This window comes from Ochotona curzoniae, unplaced genomic scaffold, assembly GCF_017591425.1.
Source record: "Ochotona curzoniae isolate NIBS_2020 unplaced genomic scaffold, NIBS_Ocur_1.0 scaffold_4506, whole genome shotgun sequence".
NCBI lineage: Eukaryota > Metazoa > Chordata > Mammalia > Lagomorpha > Ochotonidae > Ochotona > Ochotona curzoniae.
In genome coordinates, this window is record NW_024467119.1 from 16,379,249 (window position 1) to 16,404,560 (window position 25,312).

At 43.7% G+C, this 25,312-nt stretch overlaps 1 protein-coding gene across 8 annotated transcripts in view; it reads left to right on the top strand.

Annotated features, from left to right (window-relative positions):
* The window catches only part of RUFY3 (RUN and FYVE domain containing 3), a 76,422-nt gene that overhangs the window by 49,779 nt on the left and 1,331 nt on the right, over positions 1-25,312 (top strand). For 3 of the 8 annotated variants that reach the window (XM_040967330.1, XM_040967331.1, XM_040967332.1), the window contains 14 exons: positions 499-600; positions 814-937; positions 3,095-3,156; positions 4,599-4,664; positions 5,691-5,760; positions 8,317-8,409; positions 9,689-9,772; positions 11,047-11,214; positions 12,029-12,126; positions 16,566-16,685; positions 17,647-17,746; positions 19,917-19,981; positions 22,457-22,484; positions 23,215-23,283. In XM_040967330.1, the coding sequence (XP_040823264.1) occupies positions 499-600; positions 814-937; positions 3,095-3,156; positions 4,599-4,664; positions 5,691-5,760; positions 8,317-8,409; positions 9,689-9,772; positions 11,047-11,214; positions 12,029-12,126; positions 16,566-16,685; positions 17,647-17,746; positions 19,917-19,981; positions 22,457-22,484; positions 23,215-23,283 (1,249 nt within the window). Of the gene's footprint in view, positions 1-498; positions 601-813; positions 938-3,094; positions 3,157-4,598; positions 4,665-5,690; positions 5,761-8,316; positions 8,410-9,688; positions 9,773-11,046; positions 11,215-12,028; positions 12,127-14,034; positions 14,548-16,545; positions 17,747-19,916; positions 19,982-22,456; positions 22,485-23,214; positions 23,284-25,312 lie in introns of those variants that run through there. The other 5 variants (XM_040967334.1, XM_040967335.1, XM_040967336.1 and 2 more) reach the window with 3 other exon arrangements.

Consider the following 25,312-nt stretch of genomic DNA (forward strand, 5'->3'; position numbering starts at 1 on the left):
ATTCATCTTAGAGAATCTGCCTGGTGGAATACCAAGCATTACTCTTATTTTTTAAGCACTTGTAAATTTGTGGTCTAGGGAGGTGGCATGCCAGGTTTGATGTAGCAAAAGGAAGGTATTTGAGAGCAAAGATCGGAAGCGTTGTCAGGTGAGCATCAGAGCCTGGCCCCTGCAGCCTGCCGGGGAGCTGAGAGGAGTGGGGGCACCTTCCCAAGGAAGAGATTTTAACTTGAACCAGAAAGAAACCTCAGTTGCCTATGTTCTCACATTAGTGTTTGCATGCTTGAACATAAAATCTGTACTGAATTTATGAGGTCTCAGTTGTTTCAGACGCACCGCTGAGTCCAAGGCCCACACAACCTTGGCTAGGACTGAGCTGGGTGAGGTTGTAGGAAGACCTTGTTTGCTTGCTATACTTAAAACCCTTAGTAGCAGTAAGTGTGTTCTGTAGCTCCTGTCTGTCGTGTGTTTAGTTGTTTGGTGTGTGTGTCTTTGTAGGACTCCAGTAGGCAGAGGAAGAGCCTGGCTTCGTTTGGCATTAATGCAAAAGAAACTTTCAGAGTATATGAAAGCGTTGATCAATAAGAAGGAGCTTCTCAGGTATTAATACTGTCTTCCACTTTCTCTCTCCATAGTGTATGTTCAGTGTCATATAAAGTCAGCTAGACCATCCAGCATCTGCTTGCACCTGTTACGTAATTATTGAAGCTTTTGTCTTCAACTTTCCGTCATCATAGATGACCATGTTCAACCATGAAGAATTGGATTTTTGCAGCTGTGTTATAACGGAGAACCTCTGTATTTCTCTTGCAGTGAATTCTATGAACCCAATGCCCTCATGATGGAAGAGGAAGGAGCCATAATTGCGGGTTTGTTGGTGGGTCTGAATGTCATTGATGCCAACTTCTGCATGAAAGGAGAAGACCTGGACTCACAGGTGTGGAAGGAAGCCCCGCTCCCCAGTGCGTCAGGCCAAGCCCATGACTTCAGAATTTTGACTGATTAGTTTTTTATGTGACAAAATTAGAAAAAATTATAATGCACAAATAGTTTTGGCTTCACTTTTGTTGTGAATATTAAAAGTAGCCTGTTCCTTCCAACTTGAATTATGTATGTATTATGAATGATTTTCAAATCCTTCTCTTAACTGTGCTATCACTGTTGGTGGAAAACAGAATTAAAAGGCAAGATAAAAAGATTTTTAAATCCCTTCATATAAAAGCTCATGAAAAATGCATATTTGGAAATAACAGGCAAATATTTAAGAATTTTTGCACCAAATGAACTTCTCTTCTAATTCCATTCCATAAACATTTTGACCGTCATATTCTCATACATGTGGATATTTATATACATCACAGGGACGGCAGTGATGGCTCAAGTACCTGAATTCCCAATACCCACGTGCGAGCCCTGGCAGAGTCCCAGCTCCTGGCTGCGGTCTCCCCAGTCCTGGCTGCAGTCTCCCCAGTCCTGGCTCTCGCAGACATTTGCTCGCTCACTTGCTCGCGCTCTCTCTCTCTGCCTCTCGAATTTCGAATTAATTTGAGAAAGCTGTCTATTTAATAGAAGTGCTGAGAGGAGAAACTGCAGAGGTTTTTGTTTGAAAGAGTTACAGTAAGAAAGTCAGAGAAAGGTCATCTTCCACCTGCTGATCTCACTCTTGAAATAGCTCCAGCACCTGGGAGGCTGTCCGGGCAAATCCAGGAGCCAGGTGTGTCATGTGGGTCTCCCCCGTGGGGGCAGGGGCCATCTGTTGCTGCTTTTGCATATTAGCAAGGAGTTGGTTGCAATTAGAGTTTGGGACCCGACACTGAAGCAGAGTGTTAGCACCACATCCTGCATTGTGGCTTAACCTGTCAGGCCACAGGGATTTAAAAAAATTTTTTTTGAAGATTTATTTATTTATTTTTAATTACAAGGTCAGGTATACAGAGAGGAGAAGAGACAGAAGATCTTTCGTCCATTTATTCACTTCCCAAGTGGCCACAATGGCCTGAGCTGAGCCAATCTGAAGCCGGGAGCCCAGAGCCCGGAGCCTCTTCTGGTCTCCCACATAGGTCCCAAGGCTTTGGGCCATCCTTGACTGCTTTCCCAGGCTGGATGGGAAGTGGGGTTGCCGGGATTAGAATTGTCACCTACATGGGATTCCAATGCGTACAAGCCTAGGACTTTAACCACTAGGCTATCGCTCCAGGCTCACCACAATAGATTTTTAAAGATATATAAACTGAATTATTAAATGTCAGTCCTTAAAAACTTAAGATATCTTCATCAGTGAAGTTTGAAAGAATAGACATAAAAGTACTTGCAGTGTCACTTGGGGTGGCTGAGGTTATGACTGTTGACTGTCTTTTATTTAACTGTTTTTTTTTTGTTTTGTTTTGAACTGCAAACATTTACACAGAAGGCTGTACATTGTTTTTGAAATTAAAAATGTTTGGGCCCAGCTTGATAGCCTAGCGGCTAAAGTCCTCACCTTGAACGCCCAGGATTTCATACAGGCGCCAGTTCTAATCCCAGCAGCTCCACTTCCCATCCAGCTCCTTGCTTGTGGCCTGGGAAAGCAGTTGAGGACGGCCCAAAGCTTTGGGACCCTGCACCCGCGAGGGAGACCTGGAAGAGGCTCCTGGCTCCTGGTTTCAGATCAGCGCAGCACCGGCCATTGCACTCACTTGGGGAGTGAATCCAGATGGAAGTTATTTCTCTATATTTCCTCCCCTCTGTATATTTGCCTTTCCAATACAAATAATAAAATAAATCTTTTAAAAAAAGAAATTAAAAAATTTTAAAGTTATTCCTGATGTTGAGTCAGTAGCAGAGGACCTGAAATAAACCAGATGGGAGAGAAACGTTAGCCTTTTTTGTTAAGGATTCTGTGGGCTGTTGGGAGATGGTCTTCATTAAGATGGCTTCATCTGGATTCTTCTTTCCAACCCTTGCCAATTACTGATTATACTAAAACATTCATTTTCTGTCAAAAAGTTCTGATGACAGTAATGATTATATTATTATTTATGAGTACTTAAATAAATTATGTATGCTCTGGAAAAGGCATCTAATTCTATGTTAATTCTGAACATTCTCTCTGTAGGTTGGCGTTATAGATTTTTCCATGTACCTCAAGGATGGGAGCAGCAGTAAAGGCAGTGAAGGGTAGGTACAAAAAAATTAGATTTCTTTTTTTCTCTGATACAGTCATGTTTTTCTTTGTAGTTAAACTTACAGGAATACTGCTTTAAACAGACTGGCTGTAAGAATTCTGATGATGAGTTTTACTGAATAAATTAATAATTTGTTAATTAACAAGCCCCAAATACTTGAGAGCTGTACAGACTGCTACACTCTGAAAGCTTCCGAGTTGAGTCATTTTCCTGCGGTGTACTTTGGGGACAAACAAAATAAAAAACCTTCAAAAAGGAATCCAGCTCGCCACCTCTTAAAGGTGTGTTTGAAGGCGAGATGTTCTTGAACAGAGGGACTACAGGCTCGTTTTACTTAAGATTTACAATATGAAAGATGTGAATGGCATTATGTTTTTAAAAACGTACTTGGAACTCTTTACAGTAATTCTTTCAAATCCAAGTATTGTGAACGTTTAAAAAACAGTCATGATTTTGCTTGGTAATTAGAGATGAGAAGCACGCCTTCCACGTGGGACTGAGCAGTGTGGAGGGCAGTCAGGTGGCTTTGGTGTTGGTTTTGGTCTTGGCTCCTCCCTGTCTGCTGTTCCCAGCTTCAGCTGTTGAATTTGGATTCTGGCACTTATCCTGGTAGTCATACGAAACAAGACCTTCCCATCCTCACCTAACAGGGCCGACTCTGTTCAGCTTTGCCTGTTACTGCTTTTACTTGGTTTTCGAAGTGACCCTTTTCCACACTGCTGTTGTTCATGTAATGATACATTCATGAATTTTATGCTAGTTTGTTTATATAAGTTGAACATCCTTAATTCAAAAATTTAAATTCTGCACTACTTTAAGAGCTGAGATTTTTTTCAGTACTGACACTGTTGCTCAAAATATTTTGGAGTTTTGAATTTCAGATTTCCAGATTAGGGCTGCTCAGCTGGCAAATTATGTGAAAATATTCCAAAATCTGAACACTGGTGGTGCCAGGCTTTTCACATGAGAAATACTGAACCTAAGCACTCAATGTGAATGTAAACAGCACTTAAGGATGATTGCTCTGTATAGCCTTTGAGAACCACCACTAGCCCGAGTGAGCCTTCCTCGGTTGCCATGACAAATGCAAACTTGTTGCTATGCAATGCCAGTGAAATTGAAAAAGACTACTAGCTTACAAGAAAATGCTTATCCTTTCAATGTCTGTGAGTGCAACATCAGACTTAAAATCTGCAAATTCTTCAGACTTATAAGCTGTAACAAGGACTTAATATGAATTTTTAAAAAAACATTTTTAAACTTCCAAGTCTCTCTAATCGCTGTGCTGAGGGCTCCTGACTTCCGTCTTCTGCTGTAGTGTCTCTGCGCCACAGCTTTCTGCTTCTGTTATAACAATAGATGAGGTTGGTGGGCAGGATCCTGGTATTTCTGATGTTACTTATTTAATTTCCATTTTCTTTCTTTTTCCTCTAGAGATGGCCAGATTACTGCAATTCTAGACCAGAAGAACTATGTAGAAGAACTCAACAGACATTTAAAGTAATGGATGAATAATCTTACTTTCCTAGGGATTTATTTATTGAGGGGGGAGGAACGGGTTAAAACAGCAAGCACAAAGTGCTCACCAAGTCCGCGCTGAAGTCCTGCACTGGCTTGGCCAGGGGTCATCTCATTCAGCCCTCCTGGGGGCCCTCAGTGCTTGGTGAAAGACAATTGCAGATTAGTGTTTACTTATTACTCTAGTGAGTAGGTAAATACATGCAGTTCAGAATCCTAAAATACCTTTCTCAAACAAAATAAAAATAAATTATAAAAATACCCAACAGTTGAAATCAGTAGTTCTCTTGGTCCTACTGTGTTAGGACTGGTTAGGTCAACCACTCATTCCCTTAGCACTTGTAGATGAATCAGATCTCTTTCTTTCCTTGTAGTTCTCATTTTTACATTGGGTTCTCTCTCATTTATTGTTCTGTTATGAATGATAGCCATTTTTAATTTAAGACCCATAGTACGGTTATCTAACATCAGTATACATTTGGGGTGGTCTTGGTTCCAGCTAACATATTCAGGGTGATTTCAGTACCCTTCTCAGGGGGCCAAGAGCTGATGCAGACTGTCATGAGCTATGGGGATCTGAGCAGCAGGTTGCTTACTCTCACCAAGCCCTGGTTTGTTCATCTGTGACCAGGACTATCTAACATGTGGGAGTGTTGAAATGAGTAACTGAAATAATGCAAACAAAATTATTCAGAAAAGTTTTTGGTGCACATAAACACTTAATTCTTATAGCCTGTTATTGTCAAATATAGATTCACCTCAAAAGTTATTATGCATGGCAGTAGGTCTTTTATTTCACTGAACTACTACTAAATACAAACTCCAGTGCCCAAGAAAGAAGCAGTTGAGGGAGACACAGCCCTTTGCTGTGTGTTGGAGCCTGGGAGTCTGTCAGGAATCACAGACCTCAGACAAAAAGGGATGAGTGCAGTGGGTATCCGGAAAGAGAAGTACAGGCTATGTTTCATTTTTGAAAGGAGACCATGGTGTTTTTTCTTCTCTTGATAGCGCTACTGTAAACAACCTTCAGGCAAAAGTTGATGCCTTAGAAAAATCCAACACTAAGCTGACAGAGGAGGTAAGTGCTTTGGGCCTTTTGCCCTGTAAAGTTTGTCTGTTGTGCCTTAGGGAACCAGTGGTCTCTGTGTAACTTCAGGATGATGAACTTGACCTCTCAGATAACGCCTACTGTGGTGCGTAGCCCCTTTTTCTGACCAGAGGAGGAGGTGCACTTCTCACAGATGTGTGCTTTTCCCAGTGTGACCACATGGGCGTGTTTCCTGGTTGATCGAGTGTCTTGGTTTCTTTTGTGTGAGTGTCTGTGTTAACCTGGAGCACACGGTTAATATCTAGCATGCTATTCCTCATTTATTCACTCAGTACATACAGTGGACATGGTTCATGTGGAGAGCTAGACAGACTCGTGGATTTCTGTGCTGCAGATCGCAGGCTCCCACTCCCAGGTCAGAAGACCAGTAATCCTGCTCCCATGTCATGTGCTAAGTCAGGCACTTGACCTTGGCAGGCCCAGTTCCTTCACGGCTGAGCAAGCGTGTTTACTTCCCCTTTCAACCTCACAGTTACTCTGAAGATCCGATCCAAATGAATATGTGAAAAGGCCCCAAAATAAAAACAGCCTGGTAAAAAATCGCTTCATGATTAATAAAGATCCCCTCCCCCACTTGGCAAAGTCTAACCTACAGATTTCTTTGATCAGACATTTCTGCTGTGAAATCTGAAGGGGCTGACAGAGTGGCATAGCACACTGATCCTTCACCTGCAAGCGCATCCCATTCAGTTTGCGTCCTGGATGCTGCACTTGCAGTCCAGCTCTCTGCTCTGCGCTGGGAGAGCACCAAAGGATGGCTCACATCGCTGGGCCCCAGCAACCCGCATGGGAAACCTGGAGGGAGCTCCTGGCTTCAGATCACGTCATCGCGCTCCTCTGGGGAGTGACTCGAAAGACAAACATTTCTTTGTCTCTCTTTTCCTCTGCAAAATTCTGCCTTTCAAATAAAAATAAATAAATCTTTTTTAAAAGAAATAGTCTTAAAATTACCCAGGCAACAAGGCATTTCTCTTATTTCCAGTTATATGCAGTGAGATGCATTTGATTAGCATAATATCAAATGAAAGCACTGCTTAGGGAGCTACTGTTTACTGATTTTTTTCTCTTCAGAATGAAATTTTCATTATTTTACCCTCACAACATAATCTTTTTAGATGGTGACACTGAAAAAAAACCTCTGCAGTGCTTAATTGGGACTTTAAGAGTGGGAGCTTTGAGTCTGTTTCTTTAATCTGTTTAAACCATTTGTAACTGCTTTTATGAAGCATTTATAATGCGATTCCCTTTGCATGAGATCGTCTCTTTACCAAGCATTTCCAGAAATATATATAAATTCTTATTAAATATAATTACTACAAGATACTCAGAATGTCCTTGAATTAAAAGTATTTTCAAAACAGTAATAAGAGTTATTGCTTGATTTTTTTTTTAAGCCTGCTCTGAAAGAATTTCTTCTAAGTCCCCTGCAAGAACGTTTTTAAAGTTATTTATTTATTTATTTATTTGAGTGACAGGGAGCTCCCATCTTGTTTTACTTCCCTAATGTTCTGTGTAACAGCAGGGTCTGACCTACGGCTGACCCTGGCAGGCAGGATCTAATCCGGGTCTCCTGTGTGAGTGTTTGAGCAGGCACCTGCTGCTCCCAGGAGCTATACAAACAAGAGTCTGGAATTAGGAGCACATGGGACTTGACTCCAGGTATTCAGATGGCAAGTGTCCCGGCTGGCATCTTAACCACCAGCACAGAGCATTTTATTAAGTTAAAAGTGTTTTCCAGACCCGGCATGATAGCCTAGTGGCTAAATGCTTATCTTATATGCACCAGGATCCTATATGAGTGTAGTTTATATCCTGGCTGCTCCACTTCCCATCCAGCTCCCTGCTTGGCCTGGGAAAGCAGTCAAGGATGGTCCAAAGAGACCCTGCTGAGATCCTGCACCCTCAGAGGAGACTCAGAAGAAGCGCCTGGCTCCTGACTTTGGATTAGCTCAGTTCCAACCATTGCAACAACTTGGGAAGTGAATTAGCAGATGGAAGATCTTTCTTTCTGTCTCTCCATTCTGTAGATCCACCTTTCCAATAAAAATAAATATTTCTTTTAAAAGAAAAAGACAGGGCCCGGCGGCGTGGCCTAGCGGCTAAAGTCCTCGCCTTTAACACACTGGGATTCCATATGTGTGCCGGTTCTAACCCCGGCAGCCCCGCTTTCCATCCAGCTCCCTGCTTGTGGCTTGGGAGAGCAGTTGAGGACGACCTAAAGCTTTGAGACCCTGCACCCCGTGTGGGATACCCAGAAGAAGTTCCTGGATCCTGGTTTCAGATCGGCATAGCATCGGCTGTTGCACTCACTTGGGGAGTGAATCATCGGATGGAGGATTTCTCTCTGTCTCTTCTCCTCTCTGTATATCTGACTTTCAAATAAATAAATACATCTTTAAAAAAAAAAAGAAAAAAACAGTTTTTCTTATTTTTAAGAGTACTGAAACCTCAAAATGTCCGAACACATCATGAGTTTATGCTGTATTAAGAAAAAATATATGATTCTCTTTAAAATTTCTTCTACAGCTCGCAGTTGCAAACAACAGGATTATTACTTTACAAGAAGAAATGGAACGAGTCAAAGAGGAAAGCTCCTACATACTGGAATCCAATCGGAAGGTTAGCCTCCCCGGACCCACAGAACGTTCAGAGGGCGCATGCGGCGGTGTTACCCGTAGGAGCAGATGCTCACATGTAGCAGGCAGCCTTCCTGTGCTGTGCAGAGCTGAGTGCACAGCAGCCGTTATGAGTGGGCTGTGTCCCTGCTGCACCATGGCTCCTGCCTTCACGGCCACCCACATCTGTTTAAAAACTTTTTTTAATTGTTGTACTTGTTATATTTGAGTATAGCACTTTCTGTATAGTGTGTAAATTTTATAAGAAGTGACACCTCATTTGCCTGATAGCTTTGGTAAAAAGTGCATTTTCAAGGGCACATTTTGTGTGTGTGTGTTTTAATGAAGTTTTGCAAATCTTATTTTTATTACACAATTCTAAGGCTTCTTACTTGGCGGACTTGATTAAGCACATTTAGCCCTTTTTGCTAACTGATGATCACCATTATCAACATAGGCAATTCTGTAATAAATTGTGAAGATGCTCTGTTGGGGAACTATGAGACTGATAGAGCGTCAGCGTCTTTCTAATCTGTTCTAACCTAGGAATGCGTATGTTCCTAAAGAGCAGAACGCTCTGAGCAGGGCCTGGGGCAGTTCTCTCTGTGCGTGGTCCATGAAACACGTGTTACTGCTCAGCAGGTTTTGTTTATTTGTATGTTTGGTTGGGTTTTTTTTTCCATTTTTTTCTTTATCTTTGACAATCTTTACACAGTTAATTATGGCACAAAGGCTCAAGGGCTACAGGAAAGTGGGTAAGACTACTATTTCCACATTGTTTTTTTCCTGAATCTGGGGTAAAGGGGGAGATAAAGGGAGAAGCCCCACCCAGTCTCCCACCCATCCCAGGTCCCTGATGTGGGGCATGCTCCAAGGGTCTTGCTCAAGTGGTTTTGATAGGTCAACAATTCTGAATTGCCAGCAGTTTTTTGATGCTTACTGATTTCCAGCTGTGATATCCTTCGGCAGTTGAGGACACTAGATGGGAGTTTTCTGAGAATTAATGTGTTTCCATGTAAACTGTTGGTCCAACTCATATTTTGCATTGAATACTGTGATTTTTTGAGGCTAATGTTTCAACCACCTGGTTTGATTTGAAATAAAGTAGTAGGAAATTGCCTATTAAGGTCTTTTCAAATTTGCCAGACCCCTTCAGTCGCTTGGTCATGTTTCCACAATGTTAAGCCTGCATGGGTGGGGTGTCTTCCCTGTTGAATAGCCATGCCAGTGTGCTCTATCCAGATTGTTTAAATCCTTAAATTTGTGCTACGTGTTTCTTTAAGGGTCCTAAACAAGACAGAACTTCAGAAGGGCAAGCACTAAGTGAAGCCAGAAAGCATTTGAAGGAGGAGACACAGTTACGACTGGTAAGCTCTGCTTAGGCTGTGATGGGTCCAGGGCTGATACTATCACCCCGTGGGTTAAGTTTCTGACTGCAGTGCTGGCCTTCCATAGAGGTGCCAGTTCATGTCTCAGCTGCTCCATCTCTGATGCAGCTTCCTGCTAATGTGCCTGAAAGACAGCAGAGCATGGTGCAAACACTTGGGCCACTGATCCCCACATGGGAGACCCCCACAGGTTTCCAGGCTCCTGGCTTCGGACTGACTCAGCCCCAGCCGTTGCAGCCATTTGAGGGATGACCCAGCAGATGATAGTCTCTCTCTCTCTCTTCCCTCAACCTATATGTAAATCTGCCTATAAAAAAGTTAAAAAAAAAATTAAAAAGTTTTAAATTTTTGAAAAGAATTTTGATAGTTCAAGAACATATTAAAAGGTTTTACAGGGGAATACCATGATCACACATGAGTATGTGCATCATATAAAATAAGGGAAAAAATTAAAAATAGTAGTCCAAACAGAGGGTACCCTTGACAGTGCCAACATCCCATCTGGCTCAGGTCCTGGCTAGTGTACCTCCCACCCAGATCTCCGCTGGTGCACCTGGGACAGCAGCAGAGTGACCCAAGAGCTCGAGTCCCTGTACCCGTGTGGGAAACCTGGATGAAGCCCCTGGCTCCTGGAGTGGACCTGACCCATCTCCAGCAGTTCCATTCACTTGGGGAGTGAAGCAGTGGCTGGGAAAGCTCTCTCTCTCTCTGTCTCTGCCCCTCCATCTGTGGTGCTGCATTTCACTTAATTTTTAAAATAAGGATGATGATCCAAACCAAAGGGGGTTCCTTGTCAAGTGAGCCTCAAGTTCAGTTAATTGTGTTGACTGTGCTATCCTGGGGACCCAGAGCACCTTCTGGTTTCCTTGGGCGCATGACTGTATCAATAACATACACATTTAGAAAAGCTGTAACTGCCTCATTTCACGCTGGCTGCCGTAGCACTGCGTGTTGGTCGTGTAGAGGACATGGCATCTGTGGTCTTTATGCCTAATGAGGTACGAATGAGTATGTGCATGTTACGTGCGGTGTCTTTGGCCCAGCAAGTTTACTTTCATACACTATTGAATACATGGTTACTGTAATTATCCTGTGATTCTAACCATTATTGTCTCTGTAGGCAAACGATAGCTTTAGCTATTCTGCTAAAATATTCAGACCTATGGGTCTTCATCTTCCTTTTCCTCTAAGCTGTTAAGAGTTGTACCTAATCATAGAAAGGGAATAAGGCATTTATTTGCTCTTGGGGACAGGATGTGGAAAAAGAACTGGAGCTGCAGATCAGCATGAGGCAGGAGATGGAGCTGGCCATGAAAATGCTGGAGAAGGATGTGTGCGAGAAGCAGGACGCCCTGGTGTCCCTGCGGCAGCAACTGGACGACCTCAGGGCCCTCAAGCACGAACTTGCCTTCAAGCTACAGGTACGGGAGGCAGGGAGCAGGGCCTCCCCATCTCTGCCGTGCCGCACCACCTTGTCCTCTGCATGCACACTGGCACACTTCAGGAACATCACATTTCAAATCAGCTGCCAGTAAACCACTGTAAGAACCAGACTGTCCAAGGACCCGCGTACCGCTCTGCAAAGCCACAGCCACTTTTTACATGCAGTGGGCGTGCAAGTCTTTCCTGTCCTATGAGATAGGCTCCATACAACAGCCTAATGTATCAGATAAATGGGTGCACCTTCTGGTACTGAGCGAGGGCCATGTAAAACTATTCATTTTAATTGATTTTTTTCTTTTTGTTTTTAATAATCAGTTGATAAGCATATGAACATTTTTATTTATTTATCTTGCATTCAAAAGGCATGTACAATTAAATCTTGGTATTAAATATGTGGGGACCAGCAAGTTAAGTCACCAGCTGAGGTGCCAATATGCATATGAGTACTGGCTCAGATCCCAGCTGCTCCACTGTCAGTCCAGCTCCCTGCTGATGTGCCTGGGAAAACAGTAGAAGATGACCCAAGTGCTTGGGCCCCTGTTACTCACATGGGAGACCTGGGTGGCACACCACGCTTCGGCCTGGCCCAGCACTGGCCATTGCAGCCATTTGGGGAGTGGACTGGTAGCTTGAATCTTGATAGATAGATAGATAGATAGATAGATAGATACTTTATCTCGATCAAGCTGTTTTTCTGTAATTCTATAATGCTGTATTTTAAATAATCAACATAAAAAAGTTTTAAAAGGATTATATGTTACATAAATTGCTTCTTATTCTTTTCCATAACAGAGTTCAGACTTAGGGGTAAAACAGAAAAGTGAATTAAACAGTCGCTTAGAAGAGAAGACTAATCAGATGGCAGCCACCATCAAACAACTCGAACAAAGGTAAAAGTGCTGTTCTTTTCATACAACACTTTGTGCAGTCAGTACTGGAAGTGGAGAAAATGTGCGTTGCATTTGGCAGCTAGAAGTGTATGGACTTCTTCCAGTTAGCATCAGATGCAGTGGTAGAACAGAGCCAGTTAGAGTTCGTTTGTGTTTTCTAAGTTTTAAGTAACAGCAACCTTTCGTTGTTGCTTTGAGTGTGGGAGCTCTTAATGCATTTCATGGTTGTTGTAAGAAGACAGAGCCCCAGATAAAAGCATATCCTTTGTAATTTTGTGATTCCATTGTGCATCAGTAAAGTCTTTGAGTATTTTGATGCCAGGTGAGGTTGGAATACTGAGAGAGCCATCCACCATAGTTCTGTTCTGGATCTTTCCCTCTTCAGCTTCACCCCTCTGTTCTACGCTCACAGCTGCCTCCTCTTTCTACCTTCTCCTGCACACTCCTGTAGCTTGCCTGTCTCCTCCAGTGTAGCTCTCCATCTGGAGACCAGTCTTGAGTTTTTCTAACAGCAGTGCCTACAATCCCATCTGCCTATCACACATCTTCTCCCTGTGCCACTCTCATCCCTACCTTTCTAAGAGGACTTTTTGGTTCCTGTTGACTCAGAACCAAGTGAAATGGCTGATGGAGTGTGACATTGGCACTCCCCATGGTGATTCGGTGTTTGCACCTTTAACCTCACTCATTATCCTTCTTGTATTTGATCAAAGTAAAACTGCTGGCCATTGTCCTTCTATTCTCTTCCTCCCCGCCCCCCCGCCCCCTTGCTCTTCAGTTACTTTTGTTGGATTCACACCCAGCTGCCACGCTTCCTCTCATGGCCCTTCCCCTCTAGAAATGGTCATTCCTCTTGAAGTTTCCGTGGCCCTACATCCTTATCATCCACACTTCTTACAGCACTTCTCACTGCCCACTATCTTGTAGCTCTTTTTAATCTGTGTCTTTTTTACTTACTTTTATTTTCATTTTATGATATATTTCCATAGGCCCTGGGATTTTCCTTACCTTGTCCCCATGTTCCCTCCCCCCTCATTGAGTTCCCCTATATTATTATAGTATAGTTCTTCATAAATAGTCAAATGTCCATCATTGGGGGCATGGACAATGGCAGAGAGTCCAGCATCCTATTGTCAAGATACAGTAAACGGTTTCATTGGGAGTTCATCTTTGTCTGGAATTAGAGATGCATTCTGCATTGTATTCTCACATCTGGATATGATATGATAGTCTCCATTACACAGTTACTATGTATCCCCTTAAATGAAAAGCCACAATACAAAATCAACAACAGGAAGAAAAATAGAAATTTACAATGCCATGAAATTAAATAACATGCTACTGGATATGATAGTCTCCATTACACAGTTACAATACATGTAATCTGTACCTGACCTTCCAATGAAACTGTAACATTTCTTCAGATTAGTTGACTCACCTGTTATGTTCTCTCACTAGATCTCTCACAATGCCTTGAATAAATAAGACATCCATTCCATGGATATATGAATGGATGACTTCTTTTATTCAGATTATTCTTAACCAGAGAGAGTCCTGAACAGCAATGCATGTTAACTCAAAAGTTAATTGCAAATTAATAATTAAGCTTTACTAGCATGTGGCCAATAGAAAGCTATCAGTTCACTTCTGAAAGTTTATATAAGTATTTTTTTATATGCTGTTTCGTGTTTGTGATTTAATAAATTCATTTTAATATTCTTAAATAGTGTTTGGAATGTACAGATTACTTTTCAGTGATTTTGATTTGGCATTTAAAGCAGATAGAACTGAAATGATGATTTACCTCTTTGAGTACTGAGCTGACTTATTATTTTACTATTTTTCTGTTTCCTGCTTATCTGTTTTCTCATCCCCCTTTCACTCCATTCTCATTTTGGTTTTGCTTAGTGAAAAGGATTTGGTGAAACAGGCAAAGACCTTAAATAGTGCAGCAAATAAACTGATCCCAAAGCACCACTAGGAGTTTTGCGGTTGGTCACCTCACAAGTCTGCTGTCACAACTGTAACAGGAAGATACTGGAAAGTTACTGTGTTTTAAACTCTGATCCTATTACGAAATGTTATCCAAAGTTGACTTTGAATTTGTTAGACTTTAAAGAAAATAGGTTGAATATATAGGTTGGATTTCTTTTTTTATTTTCTCCCCAGAGTTAGAAAATTTGGTATAGCTTCCTAATTAAGTGTCACATAAAACTTTCAACAATTGTGAATTAACCAATAAATGAAATACCACTAAAGCAAAAGCCTAGGGAGTCGGAGCTCCGTACACTTATGAGGGATGCCTTTACAGCCCAGTCCTTGATGATGTCAGATTGTTGGTGCATTGTTCATGTGTGTGTCAGCGGGCCTGTGCTGCCACTGCCGTGGCATGAACCAGGGGTGACTACCCTGTGAACCTGACTCTTCTCACGTCCTTCTGTGTTTAACGCCATGATCCCTTTTCAGTTTTGTTGTATAGATTTCATCCCCAAGCCTGAGGATAAATACTTAAGTATTTCACTATAGCCCTACTCTCAATAACCAAGATTGCTTGCAGGGGTTTGGTTTTTTGTTGTGGTTTTTGTTTTTTGTTTTTTGTTTTTGTTTTGTTTTTGTTTTTTTTTCTGGTTTTTGTTTTGCCTTAGTGACTTGGGGGAGAAAAAAACCAGCATCCTTAGATTTCTTTGAAGTCCACAGAGATAAAGTTAGGAATTAGGTAACAGAACAATGTGATGTGGAAGCTTGGGAAAAACCCTCCAATATTGGCCATCTTCACCTATGCCTTTTTTTTTTTAATTTTGCAATCTGTTTTCTATTTAGATAACTAGAGAGAAAAATTTTAATGAAAGAAACTCCTCTCTCCTATAAAAAATTTAAAACTCTATACATTTTTGAGAACTATTGTGCTTTTCTTACTGGAATAAGAAGGACAAGGTGCATGCACAAGTAAGGATTTCCTCTGTCATTCTTCACCTGCAGAAGTTTTTGTTCAAATGGAGATTTGCTAACAGGTCTGGGAAGCTAATCATTTACTTGTTTTTTTTTTTTTGAAATTTCAAATGGGAAGTAAATAAATGATAAACTCATTCTTTATTGGTATTGAGTAAACATTCCCAGTATATAACCACAAACAATATTAGAAGACCTTCTTTTCTAAGCAATCATGTATCTGACCTTCTTCCGTGTTATATTGTAAATAACCCTATAAATGTTTTTTTTCTTTTTTAATGGCTTGAATGGGGAGACAGGCTTTACATAGACAAGATCTTCAAAAGATCTTGGCATAATATTTTGGTTTCTTTTTTCTTCTGTTGCCTGATCTGGTGGGTTTTACCACATTGCAGTTACGTTGGTGGGGACAAAGGCAACCCCTTTGCTTCCAATTTTTGGAATTCCTTACCTTCTTGGAAAAATTAAAATTAAGAGTAAGATTTCCTGTGTGCTTCCATAGGTTCTTGCACAGCCTTGAATCCAAATCACATCCAGATGAGCTTCCTGGAAGATGGTGTGCTCTGGAACTTAACTTTAGTTCTTAAGATTTTACACCTTTTCATACGCAGCTCCTACTTTGTTCCTACCTTCAGCAGCTGTTTGCGATGAGATGTGAAAGGAAAGATCCAACTCCAAAATAAAACTACTTAAACGACTACGCACAGCATGCTTCTAAATACTACTATGTAAACCCCCCCTTTTTATTTTTTACCTGCTAAAACCCTGATTCTTTGTAGGTGCAAAGTTGTAAAACTCTTGGGAGAAAATGTCCATCAGAATCTTCCTGAGAATACGGTCAGGAGTCTCCCTAAGGCCCAGTGCCGGGGCAATTAGTCACACACCACAAGGCAGGAATGGAAAAGGAGAGACAGCCAAACACTTGGCAGAGGCTTTTCCTTGCACAGTAGCCAGATGGAGCCTGGAGGAGGGTTGATGTATCATGTCCTGTGAGCTAATAGTAAGTGTGGTTTAAGGAAAGGACCAGCAAAAATGTTGCAGTTCCACATACAAGGTAGCTGCCCATTTGCAAATTCCAGTTAATGTGTACAAAACAGAAATATAAAGTATCAAACCTATTAGGACATAAGAGCAAGCAAGTGGATTTGACTTAAATTTCTGTGTATTTAAGGTTGGCTTTGGATATGGATTTTCTAAAACGTGATATTTATCGTTTGTCATCTAATGGCTGTAAACTGTAGTACTAGAATAAAAAAAAAAGTGCAAAATCAGCTTTTCCTCTGCCTGGTTCACCATCATCTTGTGTTTCTTTAGAATGTGTTCCTTCTCCATCTTTTCCCCCCATAATTTCTTCCCCTGTGTCCTGCGCTTCCCCCTCCTCTGTCTCTCCATGCTGTCTCCCTGGGTTGTTTTATTTTGTGTTGTGAACTCGGTCTTCCTCCCCACCATGGTTTTGTTTTTTATCACAAGTTCATGTGGCTCACATCCAGATTGCGCCAGGCTGAGCGAGGCCGCCAGTCGGCAGAGTTGGACAACCGGCTCTTCAAACAGGACTTCGGAGACAAGATCAACACTCTGCAGCTGCAAGTGGAGGCGCTCACCAGGCAGCGGTGAAGAGGGGGCAGCTAGAGCTGGCGGGGGTTCCCAGGCAGCTGCAGGCCAGATGGGAGGAGGGCGGGGACCTCAGCTCTGGCTTTGCAGTGTCCTTCCTCTGCAGCTGGGACTCAGAAAGCTGCTCACACATCAGATTCCCCTAATCTGTCAGCCTGCTTGTTGGAGCCCATGGTCCAGAACAGTAACAAATAGCCAAGATGATCCTCGGTGTGATCGTTAGAGTTTTCTGAGCTCTGTGTGCCAGCTACTTTATAGATAGCTCGCATGAACTCCCTCATATCTTCACCCTTTATGTAGGCAACAATATTACCCCTGCTTTCAGGTGAAATAAAAGCTAGGAGAGGAGTTAAGAGTGTCCCATTCACACAGATAGTAAGTGCCAGCAGGATCATTTGGAGCCCGGTCTGAGTCCCAGCCCTTAAGCACTCTCTGTACCCTCTGACACTCAGCTTCTGTGTGGAAGCCACTGAATTTGAACACGGAGTGCGTGGCTGAATATAAGGCACTGAACTCCAGGAGCAATGTGATGATGAGAGTGTGAGCAGGACTTAAGGAGACAGCTATAAATAAGAGGCCATCACAGTGACAGCAGAAGTAACTGTGTTCAGACTTTCGTCTGTCTTCTGATGTTAGCACATGTAGCATTAATAACTGTCATTTAGTTGATCACAGCTCTTCACTTGGAGTTCGTCCAACATCCTGGTACTCTGCGCTGGCCCTCAGAGTGACTGGGAGAGCCCTAAAGACCATTGTTCACCATCTAAGGAAGACTGCAATTTAGTCCTGTATCTTGGGAGTCATTGACTACATTTTCTGTTATCTTAAAGCTTGCTTGGCCACTTTTGATGAAGTATAAAATTTGAACGATTGAACTTTGGGTACAGAGTTTGGCATCCTTTAAGAGAATATGAATGTAGAAATCCAAGTTTTCATCCTTTCCTCTCCTACCCACCCCAGGAACCAGCTCGAGTCAGAACTAAAACAGGAAAGAGAAAGACGACTACAAAGCAGCAGGAACACCCAGGGAGGGGCTTCCCAGAAACTGGACCCCAAAATGGTAATTAGGACCCCTCAGTCCCTTGTCCGCTTCCCGAAGTGCACGTTGATGTTGAAGGCGACCTTGCTGGGCCTGCCAGTTCTCATTCATTGCTCATATCCTGGATTGAGTTTGGCCTGTAGGTTGTACACAGCAAACTGAGAGATGAAGTGAGTAGAAGAAAGCTGGATTCTGGATCTATCTAGAACATTGTCCTGCCTAACTTCACTTGGAAGTGAAATTCTAAGTCATAATTTTCAGTGACTCTCTTTTTCCTTTCAATTTTAAAACTAAAGTTATAGTGCTATCTTAACAAAAATATATCTGGAAATCTGCTGGCTGATAGTTTTAATACTATGAATTGGATGGTTTTAAGAATATGGATTTCTTAAATGTGAGTTTGTCTCTGTGTGTACCATCCTCAGTTATTGGCGTCTCAGTTGAGAATGGTCAGAATCTTCTCCTGGAGATAGTTAGAAAACAGCCCTCAGGATGAAAAAGCAATTAATGCAGAGTGGTTTAAAATGCACAAGTGGACATTACTACGACGTGGCTTTGGAAGGGGAGGGTCTCCAGCACCTCTAGTGATGTGGACTAAAATAGCGTCTCGTTATTGCCAGGAACCAGCTTCTTCAAGTAGTGAAACCAGAAAAACTTGACCTATTGTTGTCATCAAACACAAACAGCAGTGACAAAATTGCCTCCTGTGTTTACATATTATATCGAAAAAGGCAAAACAAAAAAAAAAATAGAGATTTATTTCTATTTCAAAGACAGAGTTATAGAAGGTGAAGGAGAGACAGGCAGAGAGCTTCCGTCCTCTTGTTCACTCCCCAAATGGCTGCAATGACCAGAGCTGGGCTAGTCCAAAGCCAGGAGCTTCTTCCAAGTTACATGGGTACAAGGGCCCAAGGACCTTCCCAGGGCATAAGGAGGGAGCTGGAACACATGGAGGATCCATGACACAAACCTACGTCCCCATGGAATGCTGGCCCCGCAGACGAAGGCCTAGGCTCCTATACTGTGGCACTGGCCCCCAGATCGGACAAAGTACAAGCTTCTTACTTAAGAGTTTGTATAGTGTGCTACTGATTTTTGAACTAGAAACTAGAAAAGAATGGAAAGTGAAATTTATTATGCAGCATTCACTACTAATAAAACGTACAGAGAACCACTCCAGCATTCCCTCTATAATTTTTGTATAGCAAGCATGAAGTCTAAATGGTGCATGTATTGATTGATTTTAGAACATCTCATTTCCTGCTCTTCTTTCCATGAGAGTTCGGTCTGAATCTCCAGTTGCCTAGCAGTGCACTTCCCAGGAAGGTAAAATACATTGACCTCCCTCCTTTCCACATTTGGAAGCAGACAGCAGGCGGGAGAGTGCACGGAAACAGTCTATTCTGAGCCCAGCACTGCAGTGCGTTATGCTGCCTCCTTCATCACTGACATCCCACGTGAGCCTGGGTTCAACTCGTGGCTGCTCTGCTTCCAATCCAGCTCCCTGGTAATGCACCCAGGAAAGCACCAAAGGATGACCCAAGAGCTGGGCTCCTGCCACCCAGGGGAGCGATCCAGATGCAATTCTTTACTGCTGGCTTCTGCCTGACCCAGCCCTGGGCGTTGCAGCCATCTGGGGAGGGAACCTCTGTGTGACTCTTTCTAATAAGTAAGTAAATATTTTTTAAATAGTTATAATAATTTCTTGCTAAAAGCTAATCCAGACAGGACTTCAGAACATTGGGGAAAAGGTAGTTTGGAACTCGCGAGTAGCTTCGCTGAGCTGCACGGGTTGTGGGAGCTGCATTGGCGCCGAGGCTCCCGCTTGTGCAGAGGGTCCCACGGGCTCCCGGGGGCAACCTGACTTGGCTTTAGCAGCTCCTCAGGGCTGAGTCAGAGAGAGGAGAATCCCATTTGCCCTGAGAGCTGCAGTCTTGAGGATGCATTCTGGATTTTATTTGAATCTCTGGAATTAAGGAAAAGATCATTTGTTGCAAACTATTCAGATAGTTAGGAAACTACTTTGAGCAGAGAAGAAAATGCATTTGAAAGTCAGATCCCTCTCCCAATTGAAAAGCTCCATAGTTTTACGAAATGTCAGCATTGCAGAGGGGAGAAAATTACGGTATCATTTAATATTTGAATAACTGATACTTTGAACCTTATTTTGTTTGTTTTTCTTTTTTGCCAGGATGGAAAGCATAGAATCCAACAGGAAAATGTTGAACTAAAAAAGCCTGCGGAAGAAAGCCACAGGTATTTGTTAATTCAGTACTTACTAGGATATATAAAGTTGTTTGGGGGAAGCAGGAACGAGGGTGCTTTCGATGTATGCTGGCGCTGGCAAAGGCCAGAGACTGACTCGTACTAGTCATTGGACAGAAAGGCATTTTGAAGAGTAAGTGAATAAATGATCAGTGAGCTTGTGCTATTGGATCAGACACATTAGACCACTTCAGCAGGAAGCAGAATAACCCAGGTACCCTCTGAACTTCACCTGATTATTCCCCAAACATAAATAACCACTTAAAACAATATTCCTCATTTTTTCTGAACGAGTTGTCCCAGAAGGAAGGATCCTACGTCCTGGGTTTCTTAGGTTCTGCAGTGCCTGAGTATGTTACACATTTATTGAGTTTTGAGTTTCACCTGCAGTTGCCTTGGCAGGGCCAGACCAAATGATTTCAGGGACTTACATGGCCCATGGGCAGAAGTTCCCATCCCTGTAAGGGGATCAAACAGCTTAACGTCATTCCTTTTTGTGACTCTTCATCTAATTGGCTTTTTAAAAAGAATGTAAGATTGTCTCAAGGAAGCTGGCTTTTTGGTTTATTTTAAAGGTTAGAAATAAATTGTACTATTATGCTAGAGCATTAAAAAATGAAGGGTATCTGTGGTGGCGTTGGCACAGTGGGTCAGAGTGCCCGTGCAGCTTCCTGCTGGTGTGTTCTGAGGTGCCACAGATGATGGCGCGGTGCTTGGGCCTCTGTCGCCCACATAAGAGACCTGAATGGCTCTGCATGGACCAGCACGTGGAAGGTGTCTCTTGGCTCTGTGTTTCACTTTGCATTTTAAGTAGAGGAAAATTATGAAAACCTTTTAGAATCAAAGTTATTCAACTAATTGATATTCTAGAAAAGGCAAAAAGCCAGTGGAAAGTTAAAAAAAAAAATCTGTGGTCACCAGAGGTTAGGGAGAAGGGTGCACTGGCAGGACACAGAGGGTTTTGGGGCAGTGGAGTTGTCCGGTGCCAGACTGTAGCAGCAGCAGAGCAGTGCCACCTAGACATTTGTCCAGACCCACTCAAGGGCAGGAGTGACTCCCGATGTGAACAGTGGCCTCCTGGTGGCGAGGCTGTGTCAGCGTGGTCTCTGTGCTGCCGATGGGAGAGGCCAGAGGCACAGGGGAAGTCTCTTTGCTTTCTGCCCAGCGTAGCTGTGAAGCTAAAACCACTGTTAAACTTTGTCTATATGTCAAAGGAGGAGGAAGAGTTCAGTGATGAGGGAAAGATGTGAGAGAACTATACACTGACCCTTTGGGCCACTCTCTCTCCATCCAGGCTCGTGAGTGGGATAGGGACAGCCTTTGGCCTGGTGGCTAAGGTGCTATGTGCCAGGTGTGAGTGCTGGGTGCAGTGTTGTGCTCTGGGTCCTGACTCCAGATTCCGGCCAGTGCAGAGCCTGGGAGGCAGCAGTTCATGGCTCAGGTGTCTGGATTCCTGCCACCTCTGAGGGGCACTTGAGTTGTCTTCTCAGCTCCTGGTATTTCCTCCCTGACAACTCCAGCCATTGCAGGCATTGCGTCTGGGGAGTGAACCAGGATTGAAGGTTTTTTTCTGTGTGTGAGTGTGTGTGTGTCTGTGTGTTTGTGTATGTGCACACGTGCTTTCCTGGCTCTCAAGAAATGAGTGAAAACTTAAAGATAAGAGATACTATGTCACCTGCAGCGAAAAGGAGCTGCCAGAACGGGATGACAAAGCCCAGCCCCTAGAGCCGGTCGTGCTTTGCCTAAAGGCTTCCTGGCAGCCAAGGCCAAACCGAATCCAGGGTCTTTAACTTTTCCCCTAGAAAGTATGGTTTAATCCAGCACAAATGCAAAACTACTGCTTGCAGAGCTTGGCATGGTCCCAGGAAAGGGAAAGGCTGTCAGATTAGTGAGAGTTTCCAGTGTGTTTGAGGGTCAGCCCTAGTGCCACGCTAAAATCCAGCCTACCTCAGCAGTCAGCGGAGCCTGCCTTCCGTGAGGTTCTCATTGTGCCCTGCAGCTTAGCAAGCAAACCGTACGTCATTCTCTGCTTACTGAGAATGATTCCTACTTCACTGGGGAGAAAACTGGGGAGCAGAGAGAGGCGAGGTGGCATACCTACGTTACCCCCACTTATGTGCTCTGTCTTGAAGCTTCTGTCCCTGCATTCCTTGGTAACAGTGTCCAGGACCCAGCCCGGCCAAGACAGCCATTTGGGAAATTTTGTTTGAATCTTATTACTAGATACTAGTAATCTTAGATACTAAGATACTAGATACTAGTAGTATGTAGTAATAAGACTCAAACAAAATTTCCCAAATTTTAAGACATTGCAAGTAATAGGTTATTCCTAGCCACAGTTATGATGTGAAAGAACTGCGGTGTCACTTGTTTGGCAAAATGTTTGTCTTCTCAGTTGTTAATGGGGGTGACGTCAGTGGAAACAGTAAATTGTCATGGCTTAACTGTTTGTATTCCCCTTTCCAGGCCGCAGTCGCACCCTCCAAGTGAACAGGTAACTGAGTGTCATTATGAAGTTCATTGTCCCGGGCCTGGCCAGGTCACAGGACAGCCGCGGTGGGCAGAGCGGGCAGGAGGTGAAGGAGGACGCTGCCGGGCACCGTCCCAATGGCGGGCCCCAGCAGTGGGCTGCCCCAAGTTGCTGCAAAAAGCAGCTCGGCTTTCAGCCACTTGCTGAGGGCACAGCAGTTCTCAACGTGAAATGACCTCTTGAGACCAAGAGAGCTCAATTGACTTCCCTGCCCTTCAGTGTTTGCTAACATAAAATGGGGAGAAACAACCCTTTTTGCTCACAGATAAATAAACAGACACAAAATTAGGAGAATAGTTGGAATGGAACAGTATGTGACAGTCCCTGAGAAGGACATTATATGCTACTCTGACTCCTGTCACCTATTGGGACATAAAATGATACCATCTTTCTATTCCTGATGGCAGGAGTGAGATAAAGGGAATAAGGCCATTGCTTTAAATAACAAATTAGATAGATATACCACCTTATTAACACAACTCTTAAGAATCCAGTAATTTTTCTGGCTCTTGTAATTTTTCTGGTAAAAATGTAAGGTTTTATTCCCGTGAAGGACATTGAAGCACAAAGGAATGCTGTTTCTAGGTAGTCTATAGTATGAGTGGATTAATTTTGTGGTCCCCACACCAGTGCATGTTGTGAAGCTGTGATGTTTGTGGCCCTGCGGGACGCTAACTGGCTCCCTGTGCTTTAGGATCAGCAGCTGCTCTCCGAAAAGCCTGGGCTGTGTCAGCTGTGCCAGGCGGATGGCGGCCTCACACAGGTAACTGCTGGGCACAAACGGGCTCCTTCCTGGGCACTCTGCTGCCTCTGCCGCCCCTTGCCAGGCATCCTGGGCACCAGAGAGAGCGCCAGGTGTGGTGCAGAGGGAGCTAGTGCTTATGTTAAGGTTAGTATGAAAAACCATAGACATAATTTGAAACAAGTAAGTATGTATAAATTTACAAATCAATAAGACATTTGTGGCATGCCTACTATGTAGGCTGCGCTTAGGAAAAGGATAGAAATGAAAATAGGTCATATCCCTTGTCTCGTAGACATTGTGTCCTGTATGCCTGTCATTTCTACTTAGGATTTATTTGAAAGGCTGTTACAGAGAGATCTTGCATGCACTGGATAAGTCCAAAGCCAGAGCCAGGAGCTTCTTCTGTGTGTCCCGCATGGGCGGCAGTGGCCCAGGGACTCGGCTGCCGGTTCTGCTCTCCCAGTGTATTTGCAGGGAGCTAGATCACTGGTGGAACAGTGAGGTCTCAGCCTGTGTGGGATACCAGGATCACAGGCAGCAGTTTCACCCACTGTGTCACAGCTCCAGCCCTCGGCGGGCGTGTGAAAGAGGGAGAGCCTTAGGTTCGGAGATGTTAAGCACATTTCCCAAAGCCACTCACATCTTTGAGCGATGGAGTCTGGTTTCCATCCTAATTTTTTTCCCTCCAGGAATCCTTCCTGCCCAGAACAGGGGAAGTGAACTCTCCCCAGTTAGGCCGCCGTTTGCCGCAGGGCTGAGTAGGGCTTGCCGCCTGAGCACCTTCCTAGGTTGTCTCCCTAGGGTGAGCAGAGTGAAGGAAGTGTCAAGAAAGAATGCATGTCCCACTGTGTCCTGCTGGAGCTATGTCTTATTGCAGTCTCCCGCAGCATCTAATCTGGGGCACACTTCATAGCAGACGCTCTGGAAGTGTGACAGACAAGTGAACTTGGGAAACAGGTGCTTGAGAGACACGAGGAACATGTGCAGGTTCAGGATTATAGCACACATGCTACCGTTTGTGATCCTGCTGCATTTTAATGAGCAGAACTGTAAGGGACCCCGTCTTAGGTTCGCACAAGCCAAAGACAGATGGACTGCCTTTATGGAACTGGGAGATGCAGCTGGAGAAATACGTTCCAAAGTAGAAGCAGCTGCTAATCAAATTCTGGTTTTTCCAAGCCATGTAAAGTAGCTTTAGTATGAGAGAGGGAAGTTCTTCTCAGGCCTTCGAGTTAGTGACCCACGGGGCTTTTGAGGATGCGGTATTATTTGGGGTGAACATAGCATTTCACGAGAGAAATGGTTCACAGCATTTTTAGATTTATATAACGTAGCTAAAAGGGAGAGCATGTATCTGCTCACTGGCTGACTTCCCAGAGGGCTGTAGGGCCAGAGACAGGCCCAGCTGAAGCCGGGAGCTCCATCCAGGTCTCACACTGTGGCAGGGCCCCAAGCACACGGGCCATCTGCTGCTTTCCAAGGCCCATTAGCAGGGAGCTGGACAGGATGCAAAGGATCTAGGTCTCCAACCAGCACTCCCTTGTCAGATGCCAGCTTCACATGTGGCAGCTTACCCTACTGCACCACGGGGCCCGGCCCTCTTCCATGCATCCATTTATACATACAACCATAGGGCTCTGTCAGCACAGAGCCTAGTGACCCTCACACGGACTTTGTCTTGAAGCCATGCTCCTGCTGCACTGATATCCCAAAGGCTGTGCCAACAGAACAGCCTAGGAAAGACTGATAAGTCATCAGTGTTTTAGGAATTGCACCTTCAGTTGATAGTCAACAAAAGTTTACATCCTAGCCTGCCCACCCAATGTATCGTGATGTCTCTGCCTTATTTGGAGCATGGACTGAAGGCTTGCAAACTAATTCTATAGACAGTCCATCTGTACCTTTTGAGTCCCAGCTGCTCCACTTCTGATCCAGCTCCCTGTTAATGCATCTGGAAAAGGAGTCGACGACCCAGGGGCTCGGGTCCTTGCACTCACATGGACACCCAGACAGAGGCTATCTGGGAGTGAGCCAGAAGATGGAAGAT